General features: G+C 37.4%; 2 protein-coding genes across 3 annotated transcripts in view; one reads left to right on the top strand and one right to left on the bottom strand.

Annotated features, from left to right (window-relative positions):
• Positions 1-8,147, top strand: part of KCND2 (potassium voltage-gated channel subfamily D member 2) — a 346,823-nt gene extending 338,676 nt beyond the window's left edge. Inside the window, exons 5-6 of the mRNA XM_019612404.1 lie at positions 3,049-3,296; positions 4,875-8,147. Of these exons, the coding sequence (XP_019467949.1) occupies positions 3,049-3,296; positions 4,875-5,052 (426 nt within the window). The 3' untranslated portion in view covers positions 5,053-8,147. The remainder of the gene's footprint in view (positions 1-3,048; positions 3,297-4,874) is intronic.
• A 5,690-nt stretch (positions 8,148-13,837) lies between these two features.
• The window catches only part of TSPAN12 (tetraspanin 12), a 46,740-nt gene continuing 45,064 nt past the window's right edge, over positions 13,838-15,513 (bottom strand). For both annotated transcript variants that reach the window (XM_010706428.3, XM_031553199.1), the window contains exon 7: positions 13,838-14,875. In XM_010706428.3, coding sequence (XP_010704730.1) covers positions 14,570-14,875 — 306 coding nt within the window. In that variant the 3' untranslated portion in view covers positions 13,838-14,569. The remainder of the gene's footprint in view (positions 14,876-15,513) is intronic.

The following is a 15,513-nucleotide window of genomic DNA, read 5'->3' as shown; positions in this document are numbered from 1 at the left end:
CGGTAAAAAAAAAAAAAAAGTTTTCCTGTAAATTTCAACATTAGCCTAATTCTGAATGTTTTCAGCATTTCTTTTAAGTAATAAACCTTTTGTGAAAGTGATTAGTTGGGGAGAAAAGCCATTTTATTATATTTCAAAGCATGGTACCCTCTGCACTTGAACAGGCAAGAGAGAGGCAGATGAGAGCCTCGTCTAGTGTGAAAGGTAATGTGACATCAGCCTGGCCTTCAGTGTGCAGGTGATGGAGCACCAGCACGGGCTGCCCTGGGGCTGTGCAGTCTCCTCCTTGGAGATCTTCTATAGCTGCCTGGATGCCGCCCTGGCGTCCTGCTCTGGGTGCTCCTGCTGGAGAAGAGTTGGGCCTCCGGAGGTCCCTTCTGACCTCAACCATTCTGTGGTTCTATTAAATCTATTTTGCATCTTCTCTTTAAGATCTGGATACGTAGTGGAACTTTGTTATTTCATCATAATGTTACTTTTTTAATTAAAAAAATATTTTACTTTTTTAAAATAAAAATAAAAATATAAGGTTTTCCCTTTTCAGACATTGCTAAAATATTATGTATTCATATATATAAATCAGTGTTCTCCTTTTGACAACTTTTTCTTGTAAATAAAATGGTCCATTTGTTATATCACTTAGCTAGTGATATGTCATCTCATGGTGCTTGTGTTTTTCCATGCTTACCCTTGGAATACTCATTTTATATAATGGGTTATAGGACAATGTCTTGCTTCCTATTCAGAGTATAATGTAGTTACTTTGCCAGTATTCAGGCTGGGTCCTTTTGGAATATTTTTGAGACATTCTGTACTAGAACCTGATAATAGTAATCTGCCTTGAAATGTTCCACAGTTGAATATTACAAATGTATTTTGAAAGCCTGGTAGTAGCCACAGATCTTATTAAATTCTCATAGAAGTCATCAAAAAATCCATTTGGTGGAATTCAATCCCAAAACATTCACATTTCCTCTAATTATAATGATGTAATATGGAAGCTTTATGTAAGCAACTGTCTGGCCAGATTTTGCATTCCAAAAATTTAAGAGGCAAGTAGAAATTTTAGGCACCCAGATTGTGGAATCTGGAAAGCAGCTGTTTCCTGGTGTACCAATAAGAACAAGATGGCTTCTTAGTCTCTCCTCCTTCAAAATAACTTCTTTTGACTCGGGCTTATGCCAAATGTTAGGCAAAGGAGTATTTTTTCTTTTCCAACAAATTAAAGCCAATATGATAAAATCTTTCATACTCTATGAAACGTAGCATGAGTAATGTCATGGAATTCTGTGAAAGTTACATTAATAATGAAAATAATTGTACCAAATGTTATATTTTATAGGCCACATTTAGCTGATGCAAGAACAGTTAATTTATAAGTATAATCAAATAGATTAACTGGAGCCATTATATCATTTCAAAATGTTTCCAGTCTCTATTAAAAGTTCATTCAGCAGCCTTCTTTAATGGACCCTGCTAATTGAATTCTGTTGGTTGCTTCATAAAAGTTTTAGGAAGAACAAAATAACTTTCAATGGGAAAATGAGCAGAACTATTGGCAAATAGAATGTAAGCCCTCAAAGAGAATCTGAAGACAGTGATTAGGTCTTTTTTCTTTCTGAATGTACACTGTCCACTTGTGTGATAGTATTCAAAATCTTGTTTGTTGCTGACACATGCCTTAAAGTAGTTGATTTTCAAGTAAATTCTTTCTTTCTGTATCACTTGAAATGGTATTCTTCAATATCAGTCAATTCCACACACATTTATGTTTGAGTGAAGGAAAAGAGAAGAAACAGAAATGATAATAAGCCTATGAAGGTGTTTCCAGTTTTAGCAACAGTTGGCTGCAGTTGATACACTATTTATTTTGTTCACATATTTCGTATTTGCACTGTACCGCAATTCTCCTGGAAAACACGAGTCCCTTTCCAATTAATGTGTCCTTCTTTAAGGGAAAAATAGTTTTTCTCTTTCCACTAGATAAACATGCAGCAGGCTAACAAACCTGAAGCGAATGACATATTTTCACTTTGTGAAACAAAGCATAACCCCTAAACATTTGCAGGATATGCAGATAATTCCAGTGATAACTTCAAAGAGTTTAGAAAAAAGGAGGCTTTCCCAAAGTACATGTGAATGTGTCTTAAACGCATTCTGTTTAGTTTCGACTTCTGCTTCAAAAATATGTATATGTTCTTTATTTATTTAGTCTCCTCCTACTATAAACACCACAATTTCAAAATATTGAAATGACAGCTTAGTGTGAAGCAATCCCCAGTCACTTACCTGGTCAACATAAACTGCCATTTGCTTGAATTTGGATTCAGCTCTATGACAATCCTATGAAATTACTGAATTTCTGTCTCTGCTGGGATTAAGCAAGGATTGCAAGAACAAAGACCGCTTTATTTAACCAAACAATTCCGTCTTCAGAACTGATTTTGATGTATTGATCCGCAGTAATAAGGAACGTACTTAATGGTTTTATGTGACTGTTTCATCATCTCCTGCAAACAAAAGGTTTATTTATTTGATTCTTTTTCTTTTACATAGATGCATACCTTGAAACAGTGCTTCAAATCCTGCTGTTTAACATGTAATCCAAACTGAAGTATTACAAAGTCATCTGAGAAATGTTTATCAGTTTTACTGCAGTTTTGTACAGCAAATCCTATTTCTAAATGGCATTTAGGGCATTTACATAAGCACCACTTTTATTTTTTAAATAAATATAATCCCCCATTTTATGGCACTCCACAGATGACATGGACATTCATAGTGCAGCCTACGATATGGTTATGAAAAAGAACTTGGATTATTTTTTCATAGCTAAGTACTTTGAGATTTTGCTCCAGTGTTTACATTTGTACTGGTATTCAGCCCAGGCTACTAGGGGCCGAATGCTATAATCAAGACTAAGCTGTCTAACTCTACCGATTTATTCAGTTGTACCAATTTAAGCCTTTAAGCAAGCATAATTAATATGTTCATCTTAATTAACTTTCTGCATCTGCTTTGTTCCTTTGCTGGGTTCTTTTGTGCTAGAATCACGAGTTTGTGGATGAACAGCTCTACGAAGAGAGCTGCATGGAGGTTTCTACAGTCAATAGACCCCCAAGCCACAGCCCCTCGCTGTCATCCCAACAAGGTGTCACTGGCACTTGCTGCTCACGAAGACATAAAAAGACGTACCGCATCCCCAACACTGCCCTCACGGGCAGCCGCCACGGCAGCGTACAGGAGCTCAGCACCATCCAGATCAGATGTGTAGAGAGGACACCTCTGTCTAACAGGTACATCTTAGCATCAGCACACCAAGAGCTAAACCCTCTTTCATGAGGGTTCACTAGGGATACGCTTTGGCCTCCACAAGTAGGCTGGGAGGCTGCAGATATAACTGAAATTGTCATCTAAAAATGGACAGTAGTCCTGAAATAGCCCGTACTCTCTTCTCTCCTAATGTAATTCTAAGATAAAAGAATAGGCAATCTGTTTTCATTTCTATTCTCTTATGTCCTCCCCATAAACCGTTGTGTGTTCTTTGCACAGAATAGCATCCAGGGACTCCAAATGATATAAAGCACCAAACAATACTGCTCACAGACAAACATGGAATAAGAAAAAGTACAGAAGAATGTGCAGTTCATATATACAAGACAAGAAAATGGGAAGTAAAGGAAAAATTTGTCACTGCTGTTTAGTTCAGAAATTTTTAGTTCAGAAATGATTTAGTTCAGAAATATAGCACAAATGACACTTTCAAATAAGGTAGAAAAAAGGGAAATAAAACTAGATTGCCAGAGTCACAAGTGCTATAGTAATAAGAAAGTGTCTACCAAAAAAAAGGTATGAAATAGATAAAAAAATGTATTTAGTATTTTGAGGAGTTGTTACAAAAGTGAGGAAAGTACATTTTAAGTCATTGAAAATCTCTGTGCTCTCACAAATACACTGACTTTTAGGTGTATGTGAGTATCCTCTCTGAGAAAACAGCAAAGGCATCAGGGGACTCAGAAGTGTTTTCCATTGAACTCAGACATGCCGCCATTTAGAAAAGAAGTGTTCTCAGCATGACTTACTAGAAAGATTCACTTTTTAAGTGACATTTTTAGTAGCTTGCTTTAAATAGTTGTTAGGTTTGGATTTCACTTCTGTGAACAATTCAGCACCTTGTAGCTAATGGAGTCTTCCAGCTCTTGGCTACCACAGAGCCCCAGTCTATCTTGGATTGCCTGGATCCATCCTTTCTCTGCTGGCAGACTTTCCTGCACCACACCTCCCATCAAAGAACAACTAACCTAATAGAAAAAAAAAGAAAAAAAAAAAGCAATCCCATAAAAAAATAAAGAAAACTAAATAACAACAAAGTTTGAAATGCCAGTCTCACCTTTTATGAGTTAAAGTTTTTTATGGTGCTGTGATGATGAAGTTCATTAAATCAAGCTTATTTTGTGTTCATATCACCATGTCTTACTACTGAAGGTACATAACATACAAAGGCTCTTACATAAGAATGGCATGGGAGAGTCGGTAGGGTACTGGAAGTTCCGCTTAGTCTCTGCTTCCCTGCAATGTAAGGCACTTGTCAATGCTGTTTGCTTCCCTTTGAGCAGCCCAAATGCTTCCCATGCTCAGAAATACTTAGGTGATGAGCTGAGAAACTTTTAGAAGCACAGAAGGTGGGAAAGAAGGGAGAAACGGGCCATGGCCATGGGCTGCCTGCTCATGGGGTAGGTGTTGGTAGGGGCCTGGTGCCACTTTGTCCCTCTGAGCTCTGTAACAAGGGAGGGCAGAGAGGATGGCACCGAGCACAATCAGGTGTTCAGGAATATGGACTTGCTTTCATCATGGGTTCTTGTTTCTTCCTCCAGCCGATCCAGTTTAAATGCCAAAGTGGAAGAGTGCATTAAACTAAACTGTGAGCAGCCTTACGTCACTACAGCAATAATTAGCATCCCAACACCTCCCGTCACCACACCTGAAGGAGATGATAGGCCAGAGTCTCCCGAGTATTCGGGAGGAAACATTGTCAGAGTATCCGCTTTATAAAATAAGGAATTATTTATAAATTAGAATAAAGACCACTTATAAGCTGAGCTCGAGCAGAGAGAAATGAGTCCTGAGGAATGAGAGAGCTGACAAAGACAACACCCCCTGATGTGTGTGCCAGCAGCAACGGAGTGAGACGTTCAGGAGAACCACAACAATTTGCCGCTGTCGGTGTCACAGCATGGGAACCAGTGGAGTTTCTACATACTGTTGGAACTGACACATAGTGGAAGCTTCTGTGACCATCCTGACTTACTATAGAGCACAATGAAATGTCCCCATTGATGCTTCTTCTTATCATGAGAGCTCTTTTTAGAAAAAAAAAAAAAAGAAAAAATATACATAAAACAAAAAAATAGAAACCTGTGTTCCTGCTGAATGCAAAACAAGAAACGTTTTGATAACGTCTTTTTTTCCTCCTGTTAATAAACCACAAACTTGTTGAGAAACTATTTAAAAAAAAAAGAAAGAAAAAATGCTCATAATGAAATATGTTTGTACTGACTGAAAGAAATACAACCGTAATGCATGCTGAAATTATTTGGAGCTGTGATCTCAGTTTACTTTTGTTGTTTTTCAGATTAGGCATGATAAAATATTACTGTAGAAAGGGGCATTTCTGTGCACTTACAACAAGCTGATTGTTAATGTTCCATGGTAGTTGTACAAATAACTTCCCTTTGAAAAATGCAGTATTTCTTATTCAAACACTCATTAGTGTACTAAAGGTGTTCAGTTAGTTCAATATTTACTATTGTTTTATCTTGCTTCCTAGGTACTGTTACAACTGCAATAAGTCATTGTACACCTGTTGTATCAGGAATCAGGATTTGTTTTTCTTTAAGGTATTTTACACAACTTCATCTACACTATAAACTTTTAATGGCAAATATCTACATAATCTTACAGCCAAAGCGTGCGCCACAAATGTGCTATTCAGTCACTGTTCTTTTTGTCCTCTGTCCTCTATTTCTATGACAGTTCATTGTCTGCTCCAACATTACCATACTGTTTGGGACTTCAAGGCTACTAATGAACAGGCATAGTCCCTAGTTCTGAAGACATCTTGTCTCATTCTGTATTTTCAGAACAAACCTCTTGTCCCAGTGTACTGTTGCAGGATCACTCCCATTTGAATTGAGATTAGAACAAAGGTTGTTTGGGGATCATTTATCATTTCTCTCTAAGCTTTCCCCATGGATGTTCTGCAGCATTCAGAGTGTTGGCTGCAGCAGAAGACACTGAAAGACATTCAGTAAAAACAATGGTGAAATTATTCTTGCAATTATCTACAAACTTGAATACTAAAATTTGTTTGAGAATTTATATTGTGTCAAGATATTTAATTATATAAGAACATTGATAAATACTGGGTTGGGTCTCAAAGCTATACAAATGTGACTGATTTCTATTGGAATTTGCCAGTAGGCAGGTCTAACAGGTACTATGAAAGCTCTCCTAGTTAAGGTTTTTTGGCTTCATTTTTAGAAGACATTGATGTTAGCAGAAACCTTTCTGATAAAAAATGACATTTTTCTTCACGAGAGTGCATTCAAAGATGTATCATAATGCTTCCTATGTACACAAACTACCATAAATCCTATACATCAAATATACATGGAATATTTGCATATCAGTACATACATATATACATCAAGAACACTGGATCAGAAATAATTGCATGTCTGCAAAATAAAATATGCATATAAATCAAAAGGCTCGGTACATTAGTGGCCATTACAATAAATGATTAACACAGTTATTTAATAGTTTGAGTAGTGTATATTTCAATATAGTATTTGTTAGCATTCTACTGACCTTAAATTTTACATTAGGAGATGGCACCCACTAAAAACTGAAACTTGCTGATAGTACACTTTTTACAGCACACAGATATTTCTCTGTACCTGTCAATAGAGACTGAAGAGTAGATGATGGACTATCATGCTACAGTATATACACCAAAATATAACAATGTCACCTATTAGAATTGAATTGCAATTAAAAGGAATATATAATGTAATGCATTATGCTTTTTTCTTACTGTTTATTTATTCAGAAGCTTGGTTAATTTGCAATTATCAACTCGCTTTCTGTGCAAATCAGTACAACTTATTGTAAACCGAGCTTCTAAATTTCTTTCAGATTGTAACAGGTAGCAGAAGCACAGATTGTCCTGTGACAGAAGAACACTCCTTTGAGTAATTCTGATGTCAATTACGTGGTGTTGCACGCCTCTCTTTTACCCTGTTAGAAAATTGCGGTAATTCTGCTGAAGCTGGTAGGATACCTAAGTTTTAAAGGGGTTAACATGAGAGGTAGAATGGACCTTGAGCTTATAGTTACATCCTCCATCTACCCATGGTCACTCATAAAAAACTGGCTTGGTCCCCACCTCGTGCTGAAAGAACTATTGACATAAAACTGCCTTTACACTAGCAATCTGCAACAACAGCTTAATGCCATATGGTACTTCCTGAATAGGAACATCATTAAATAATGTTAAAAGGCAGTTACCAAACCCAGTTTGGGACAGATTACATACAACCCAAGAAAACTATTGACTCCATCAGTTCATGTGTCTCTCAAAAACTCTTTATTCTCCTTTTTGCATGGACTAAAACAATTGCACTAGAGCAATACACTTGCATAACGGTTATATCCCAGAAACAACCTGTACTCTCATTCTTAAATTACAGTTTAGGGAATAATTTAGTATGATTTTGCAGAATTCTAGTCTTGTCTCATATCTCCTCGTCACATGCAAAGTCATTACATTATTCTGAATTTGGAAAATACACATTCTTTTGGTGTTTTAGGTGATTTAAATGCTGTTTTGGTAGTGAATGACTGTTGATGACTGTGTAAAATGCATCTGTACTGTACATGAAATGTAATTATTTCTGTGTATCATACAAAGAAACCGAAGTTGTTGTTTTTGACAATTTTGTTTGACAGTCATATATCGTATTTCAGAAGGCAGCATAATACATGCGTTATGCTGAATAAATAGACATTTGAGGAGTACTTAAATAAAACATCTGCATGCTTGAATGGGTCAACCTAGTTTTGAAATAACTTATTCATGGAACTTTTTTTTTTTTCCCTAACATGATTCAAGGAGCACTGAATCTGAGGGCAAGGAATTTCCCCAATACTAGTTCCAGGCAAGCACAGCTGAGCTCATCATGTAATGGTCACCAAGACCACACTCCCGCAGCTGCACAGCACAGAGCTGCCCTACTCAGTGTGGCAGCCACCACAATTACCTTCCACATTCCCTTTGCTAGTAGAGCTGCTAAAGGAGCCCTTTCTATTTCCTACCCAGCCTCCAGCAGCAGAAAAAATTGCAGTACTGAATTCTTTCCAGTCACATGAGCTCTACCTCTCTGTCTTTACTTTTTAGAAGATTTCTGCTAGGATGTGAACATATCCAGTCACTGACTGGATGCATCTCCTAGGTGACAGAATCACCTCAAGACTGATATCAAATTCCCTTGTTAAAATATTAGTGCGCGTATGTGATCAAACTCCTTTGGTAGCATGGAAGCAGCTGAAAACACACTGCAGACCATTTTGCAGAGGGCAACTGACAATACGGGTGATGGCACATGCCATAGGAAAGGAAGAAATAACAGCCAACTTTATCAGGAGCTGAACCATCCCAGCGCATTTTTAACAAGAGGGACGGCCCTCCCATAAAATGTCTACAGAAGATAAAGATTTTTGAGGGTCTGAATATACTCACTGTAGAAACACACTCACTGCTGAGTGCCTTTGCAGTGAGAGCTGCACTTGCTCTGTGGGAAAGGGTGACATTCAAGGAGGAAATTGGTCTGGAGGAGGATAGACTAGTAAAGTGACAGGATAATAAAGATTTGAACAGGGAGGCTACTTAGGAAGTAATATGCTCACTTGCCAGTATCTAGGGCCCACCACAGTTTCATTTTGCTATTGACCATGGAAATAGCTGAGGACGTTCAGGTTTTCTGGAAAAGCAATTAGCAGTAACTACACAGCAAAAATGATTCTGGATATGTAAATGGAGAGCCAGAAGAGCAATCAGGAGTGAACAACATCCACGTATGTAAATTGACAAAGGCTGTAAGATATACCTAATTACCTACTGTTTTTAGTTTCTCACTTGCCTGCATTATGTATCAATTTACTTTTCAAGTACTCATTTTCATAGTATCAAGGCACAAGGAGCAGAGAAAAGGGGGAAGTAATGAACAAAAGCAAGCAGATGCATAAATCTTTTTATGTATTTAGGACAAGCTTTTAAAGAATTGCAGTAGATTGTACCTGAATTTTGAAGTTTTAGATAAAATCTCATTTCACGGGAATTAAACATAATGCTTTAGTGGTAAAAGCTTTAAAAACTATTTTTAAAATCCCTCCCTGTATCATAATTTAACAGTGTAGTTACTGTCACCAACAGTGTCTCTTTTTACTATTTATTCTTTATAATTTTCCCTTAGATTTACAGAGTACTATTACAAAATCCACAGTTACAAAGAGAAAACAGTTGTTTCCTCAGAAAGCCTTGTCATATGATCTGTCGGGAGACGAAGCAAAATCTTGTCCAAAGACCAGCAACAGCAAATTTTGTCTCCTAATCATAGTGCAAACCACGCTCATTCTCTCAGCTGAAGATTTCCCTCAACTCAATGTGACTTGCAGGGCTGAATGGAAGGGCCTGATGTGGGCAAGAGGTGACCCATCTCCTAACACAGCTGTTGGCCTTTACATTAAGTGATTTGTGAAAAACATTAAGGAACAGTTCTGTTGCTTCCTGTAACAAGAAAGACTGGTTAATTAATTTATGCTGAACAGAAAAAAGAACACATCACCATTCTCTTCTAGATACCCCTCCAAAACTTAAAGAAAATGGAAGTTTGAATTAGTTCTACTGCCACAAGTATTTCTAAATATTAACCTCTTGCCAAGCAGCCTCTCTCCTATGTATATCCTGAAGCTCTAAAGTAAAAGAACAGACTTACAGTCAGTCAATCCATTTTAAAGCTCTTTGATCAAGCCCTAGGAAAACAGTCACCTCAAAGTCTGAGCAAAGAAAAACGGAAGTTTGAAAGCGTTCCAATTTACAGCTGAGATCTAGATTGACAAATGGGGTTAGATACCCAGAATTGATGTTTTCTTTTGCGTAATACCCATCAGTAGTCCTTACTAAGAAAAGGAATACTTTCATCAATCCTGATGTGTAGATCTTTCAGCGAACTAAGCTAACCCCATTCTGAATGTAGACTGGCACAGGATTTGGGTACCAAGTTGAAGTAAAGTTACCCAGACTACTGACATTTGTTATCATGCAGGTTCCAAAAACACTGGTCTGGGAGACCGGTCCTGTATCAAAAGAGCCCTTCCCCAAATAATCCTAGAGTGAAGAAACCCCACACCAAACCATTTTTTCAGGAAGCACTATCTCACACCTCTAATCTTTGTGAGTATGGTATGAATTTACCACCTCCTGAACCTAGATGTTTCAACTGTGATTTGATAAATCCCTTTCATCATTTGAACTGAACAAGAGGCACTGAACTTGTTCACTGAAAAACTGAGTGGACCTCAGGGATACCCTGTCCTTGCCTGTGGATTCTTTGCTTGCATTCCGCTTCACTGGCAACCCTCACAAGGACCATATGGGTACCTCCACTATCTGTTACAACACTGTAGGAGTAATTCTGATCTTAACAAATGATGGCATATCAACCTCTACCCTAAACTCACAAGCTTCCAAACTAGATGATCTCAGGAATAGATTTGCCTCTGTGCAGTTCTGCTCTCTTCTGTAAAGCTGACACCTGGGGTACCTCAGTCCCTAGAAAGGGGATCACTGCAAGTCAATGTCAAATCACTATGTATATATATGTAATACAACTTCTAATGCTGTAGTTATACATGGAGAGAGAGTACACAAGCATAATTTAGGCGGAGCAACGATACAGATATCTCACAAACTCAGTTCAGGTGCCCTAATCCATATAAAAGGAGACCTTACAAGGGACTACCATAAGTACCTTTCTGAAGATGCAAGGAGCCTTTACCCCTACAGCTATCTCAATAAGCATGCTCTGGCTTATGTTTTTCAAATAGCTGTACTCTTGACCTAATTGTATCTACTGGCAGTGCTTCCTAAACATCTGGAAACCTAAAAACAAGTGGCCCAGACTGTCAGTATCCCTGATTCAAGCTGTGGACTCTTCCAACGCATCTCCATAGCCTGGCTTGCCAGACACAGAATTGCAAGGGAGATCATCAAGTCCAACCCCCCTGCTAAAGCAGGTTCCCTACAGTAGGTTGCATAGGTAGTTGTCCAAATCGTCTCCTGAAAAGCCACACGGTGGCTAAGTGAGCTTTTACATACACTGCTTGAGTAAAACTTTGATTATTAGGATTTCTTGGATGAATGAAGAAGTCCTGCCCTCTTTTAACTTTACTTAGGGTGAGATTCTATGTTTGGTTGTAATTACATTAGGGTTCAGCGCTACAGTGGCATTTGCATGCAGTAGAAATGTGTGGACTGAAGCTAAGATTACTTAAACCTTAAGAAACTGGAAAGAACAGGCCTTTCATTTGATGGTGCTCCCCAAAGTCTATTCACAGCCTCTCTGACCTATTACGTAAGCACACAGCAGTTTTCCCAGCTGAGGACTGGAGGTAGAGTTGTATTTAGAGAGGGCAGAAACTTAGAATTATCAGAGGGTCTATAGGCTTATGTGGCCTAGAGTTTAGTTTAGTAAATGGAATGTCCCACAAACTCATAAAACTTCCATATTAACAAAGGAGCTCCTCAAAATGAGTTTAGGGATCACAGATTAGTCTTACTACAGTATTAGTGTTTTTATAGTGTCCTTGGCTGAACATGAGCCAATAGTGTGCCCAGGTGGCCAAGCAGGCCAATGGCATCCTGGCTTGTATTAGAAATAGTGTTGCCAGCAGGAGTACGGAAGTGATCATCCCACTCAGCCCTGGTGAGGCCACACACCTCAAGTATTATCTTCAGTTTTCGACCCCTCACTAAAAGAAAGACATCAAGGCCCTGTTGCATGTCCAGAGAAGGGCAACAAATCTGGTGAGGGGTCTGGAGCACAAGTCTTACGGGTTGCAGCTGAGGGAATCGGGATTGTTTAGTCTGGAGAAGGCAACTGCCTGTAAGGAAGTTGTGGCGAGGTGAGGGTCAGACACTTCTCCCACATAACTAGCAATAGAAGACTAGAGGGAATGGCCTCAACTTGTGCCAGGAGAGATTCAAGCTAGACAATAGGAAAACTTTTTCCTCCAAAAGAATGGTCAGGCACTGGAACAGGCTGCCCAGGGAGATGGTGGAGTCGCCATCCTTGGAGGTGTTAAAGAAATGTTTATATGTTGGACATGGTTTAGTGCAGAAATGTTGCTGGTACGTGAACAGTTGGACTGACTTATTTTGGAGGTCTTTTCCAACCTGAATGATTCTATGGTTCTATGATTCTTCAACCACGACAGTGAGCTGCAAAAAAGCAGAAAATCCCAATCGAACAAAATCCACCAGTTTGTGGTTTGACTTTTTTTTTTGTTTGATGAGATTTTGTTCATTTTGGTTTTGAGCAGGAATGAAAACTGAGCAGCACTGGTCCAATCCACTGAGTGATTGTAGGTCACCCTATCTTGGACACGTGTTTTTTTTTTCACATGGAACCTTGTCTGTAGCTACAGAAATGCCATCCTAGCTAATTGGAGGGAGAGGGGGGCATAGAAATCTTCTGCATATGTGCAGTAATGTTGGGCATATGAATTTCTGAAAGGTACATGAGAAAAATATTTCTCAGAAAGTCATTCCAAGCAAAAAATTTGAGAAGCTCTACCCTTTATCTTTTTTCTAATCTCCCAAAATAAATATTAGCATCTCTGTAGGGGAGATACAAAAGCAAAAGGTAATCTTGCTTGCAACAGTACACGTGAAGTAATTACACCCACAGGTAGACTGCTGGAAAACAAACATCCCACACAATTGAAGAGCTTAATTTCACCATCCCTTGGAAGCTTTCGTAGAAGCAATAAAAAGGCAACTGAAATTCACAGTTCAGTTTCTCCATGACAGAATAAGTGGAACGGGTAAAGACGCATCAAATTAAATCACATTAGTAGAAGAACCTTCCCAAATGTCACCAAAGCATTCATACTCTATGTTTTCAAAATAAAAAAGCCATTATGGAATTTAAGACAATAGTAATTTTATTGTCTATCAAATCACACCTTGATTTTCTTTTCTTTTACAGATTTCAAAAACAAAGCAAGTATTTCTAAAATGCAGTATGTAAAAACCCATTTGCCACAAACTACTGTACTCAGTGGAACAAATATATATTTCAGGAGCGTGGCCGAATGTAAAAATAATCCTATGAAATAAACATTGTTCATAAAAATACAGTAAAATGCACTTTCCCCACCTTAATAAATACATTTTAATGCTGTTTCCAGTTGGCATTTTAAGCCACTAGAGATCTCTTAATGAAGTACAAGCCAAAGTATAATTTCTCCTTATGCACTTTTACAATTATTGCAATAGCATCCAGAATTGTAAGGATTTTCCTTGTAGTCTTTTGTTTCCATCTCCATGGGAATCACAGACAGGATAAAAGATTTATTTTTAAAAATGTGCTACTCCATATTGATTTCCATTTTGGAAAGAATGCTTAGGTTTCTTCTTTTTACTAAGAAGTAGTTCACAGAACAAAATGTTTTAAATGAGAATTCTGTAGTACTCAGAAAATTAAAGTCTATTGTCCAGAATCATATTTTTGCATTTAATACCTCTTTAATACATTTAAACTTAAAAATTAGTCACATAGTTACATAAAAATATAAGTTTTAGAGCATCTTTGACAATAATAGCTAAGATAAAGGTTTTGTTAGAAAAAGAAAATCTTGTCCTTTTTACAGACCTTGCAATTTTTTTAATCCAAGTATTTACTTGAATTATAGTTCTGTCATTCATGCACACACAAGAACACATAATTATATATACATAGATCCCTGATTATTTTAACACGTTTTCTAAATGGCTTATTAAAAATGCAAAAGTCAATTTCAGTAATGTCACATTTTGTTTGTCCAAAGCACAGTCATCTCCTCAGAAGACAAATATCTTGATGCTTCCTTAGAGGTTCTGTCTATCTATGTGTGAATCAATCAGTATTTTACACATCTTGTAACAGTAAGTTACTGTTACTGTGCCCAGTGAATGAATGCCTTAAAAAGAAAACAAACAACAACAACAAGAAAACAAAAACAATTCTGTTTCATGGCTCTTCTAAGAGGCTGAAAGGCAGACACTTGCTTATTTGTCTTACTACAGAGGGCTCTTTATCAATCATTAATCAGTCATGGTTTTGGAAGCATTGGAAGACTGGTCTATTTTGTATAATTAAAGGATCAGAATAAAAAATTTAAAAAAAAAACAACCCAAAAACAATTAAAACCCTGGTAACTTTTTAGATTAATTGTATCACCTACAATTCTACAATTCTTCCATTTCAAAATGTGTATTAAAGCTGTTTGCCATGGATGTATGTTCAAAGATTCCTGTTAGGCTTGGTTTCAGTAGCTCCATAGAATGGCATGACAGTTGCTGTGAGGTATCATTCTTCAGAGACATTATTTGATCTGCCCCAGGATCTCTTCTGTCATAGTACAGAGCCCACAGTAAAGTAATTGTGAGGATCATAGCCAGAATCTGTGTTACTCCAATAGAGATTCCAAGAAATCTCAGTATTTGCAATTGCTTTGTTCCCCTCAAAAAAGTGTACATTTTTTTACCGCATCCCTATGAAACAAAAAAAAGATAGAAAAAGATTAGTCAATTATTTGGCTTGCAGTTCCCAAGGCTTAACTCACCCTACCTAGTACTGGCTTATTCTGGCTCCCCAAAATTCAATTTCTCCAGACAATATTTTGAAAACTATTTCGCCTACTTTTTAATCAATTCCACAATGCCATACTTCAGTTTTCTCATACACTGAAAATTTACTGCATATAACAAACTCCTAGAGATCTGTACTACTTTTCAATTCAAAAATCATTCAAAGTTTATCTGAGTTCTTATCAACTGTCACTGATTTCTTTTTTTTTTTTTTAAAGTAAACTTGAGAGGTTTCAAACAAATTTTAAAAGCAATTACATGCTGTTAATCATCATCAACACTGAGTAGTAATAATATCATATACATGTGCCACTATTCCTTCTAGTTACACTTTGACAGTCTCCTGTATCTGCAGACTGTACATTAAAAATTATCTGGCATCATTTCTGATATGAATGTAGAAACTTCCACTATTTTTGTGATGGTTTTATACCAACAGCCAGTTTTATCTTGCCTTGTGCAGGATCAAGCAACTTCTAGCTACTGCTGCTTAAAACACAATAATTTCACTAAATCTTTGAATAGTCTGGTTCTTTTGTTGT

Source organism: Meleagris gallopavo, chromosome 1 (genome assembly GCF_000146605.3).
Source record: "Meleagris gallopavo isolate NT-WF06-2002-E0010 breed Aviagen turkey brand Nicholas breeding stock chromosome 1, Turkey_5.1, whole genome shotgun sequence".
Lineage (NCBI taxonomy): Eukaryota > Metazoa > Chordata > Aves > Galliformes > Phasianidae > Meleagris > Meleagris gallopavo.
The sequence above is the reverse complement of the archived record's forward strand: the minus strand, read 5'-3'. Positions and strand labels throughout refer to the sequence as shown.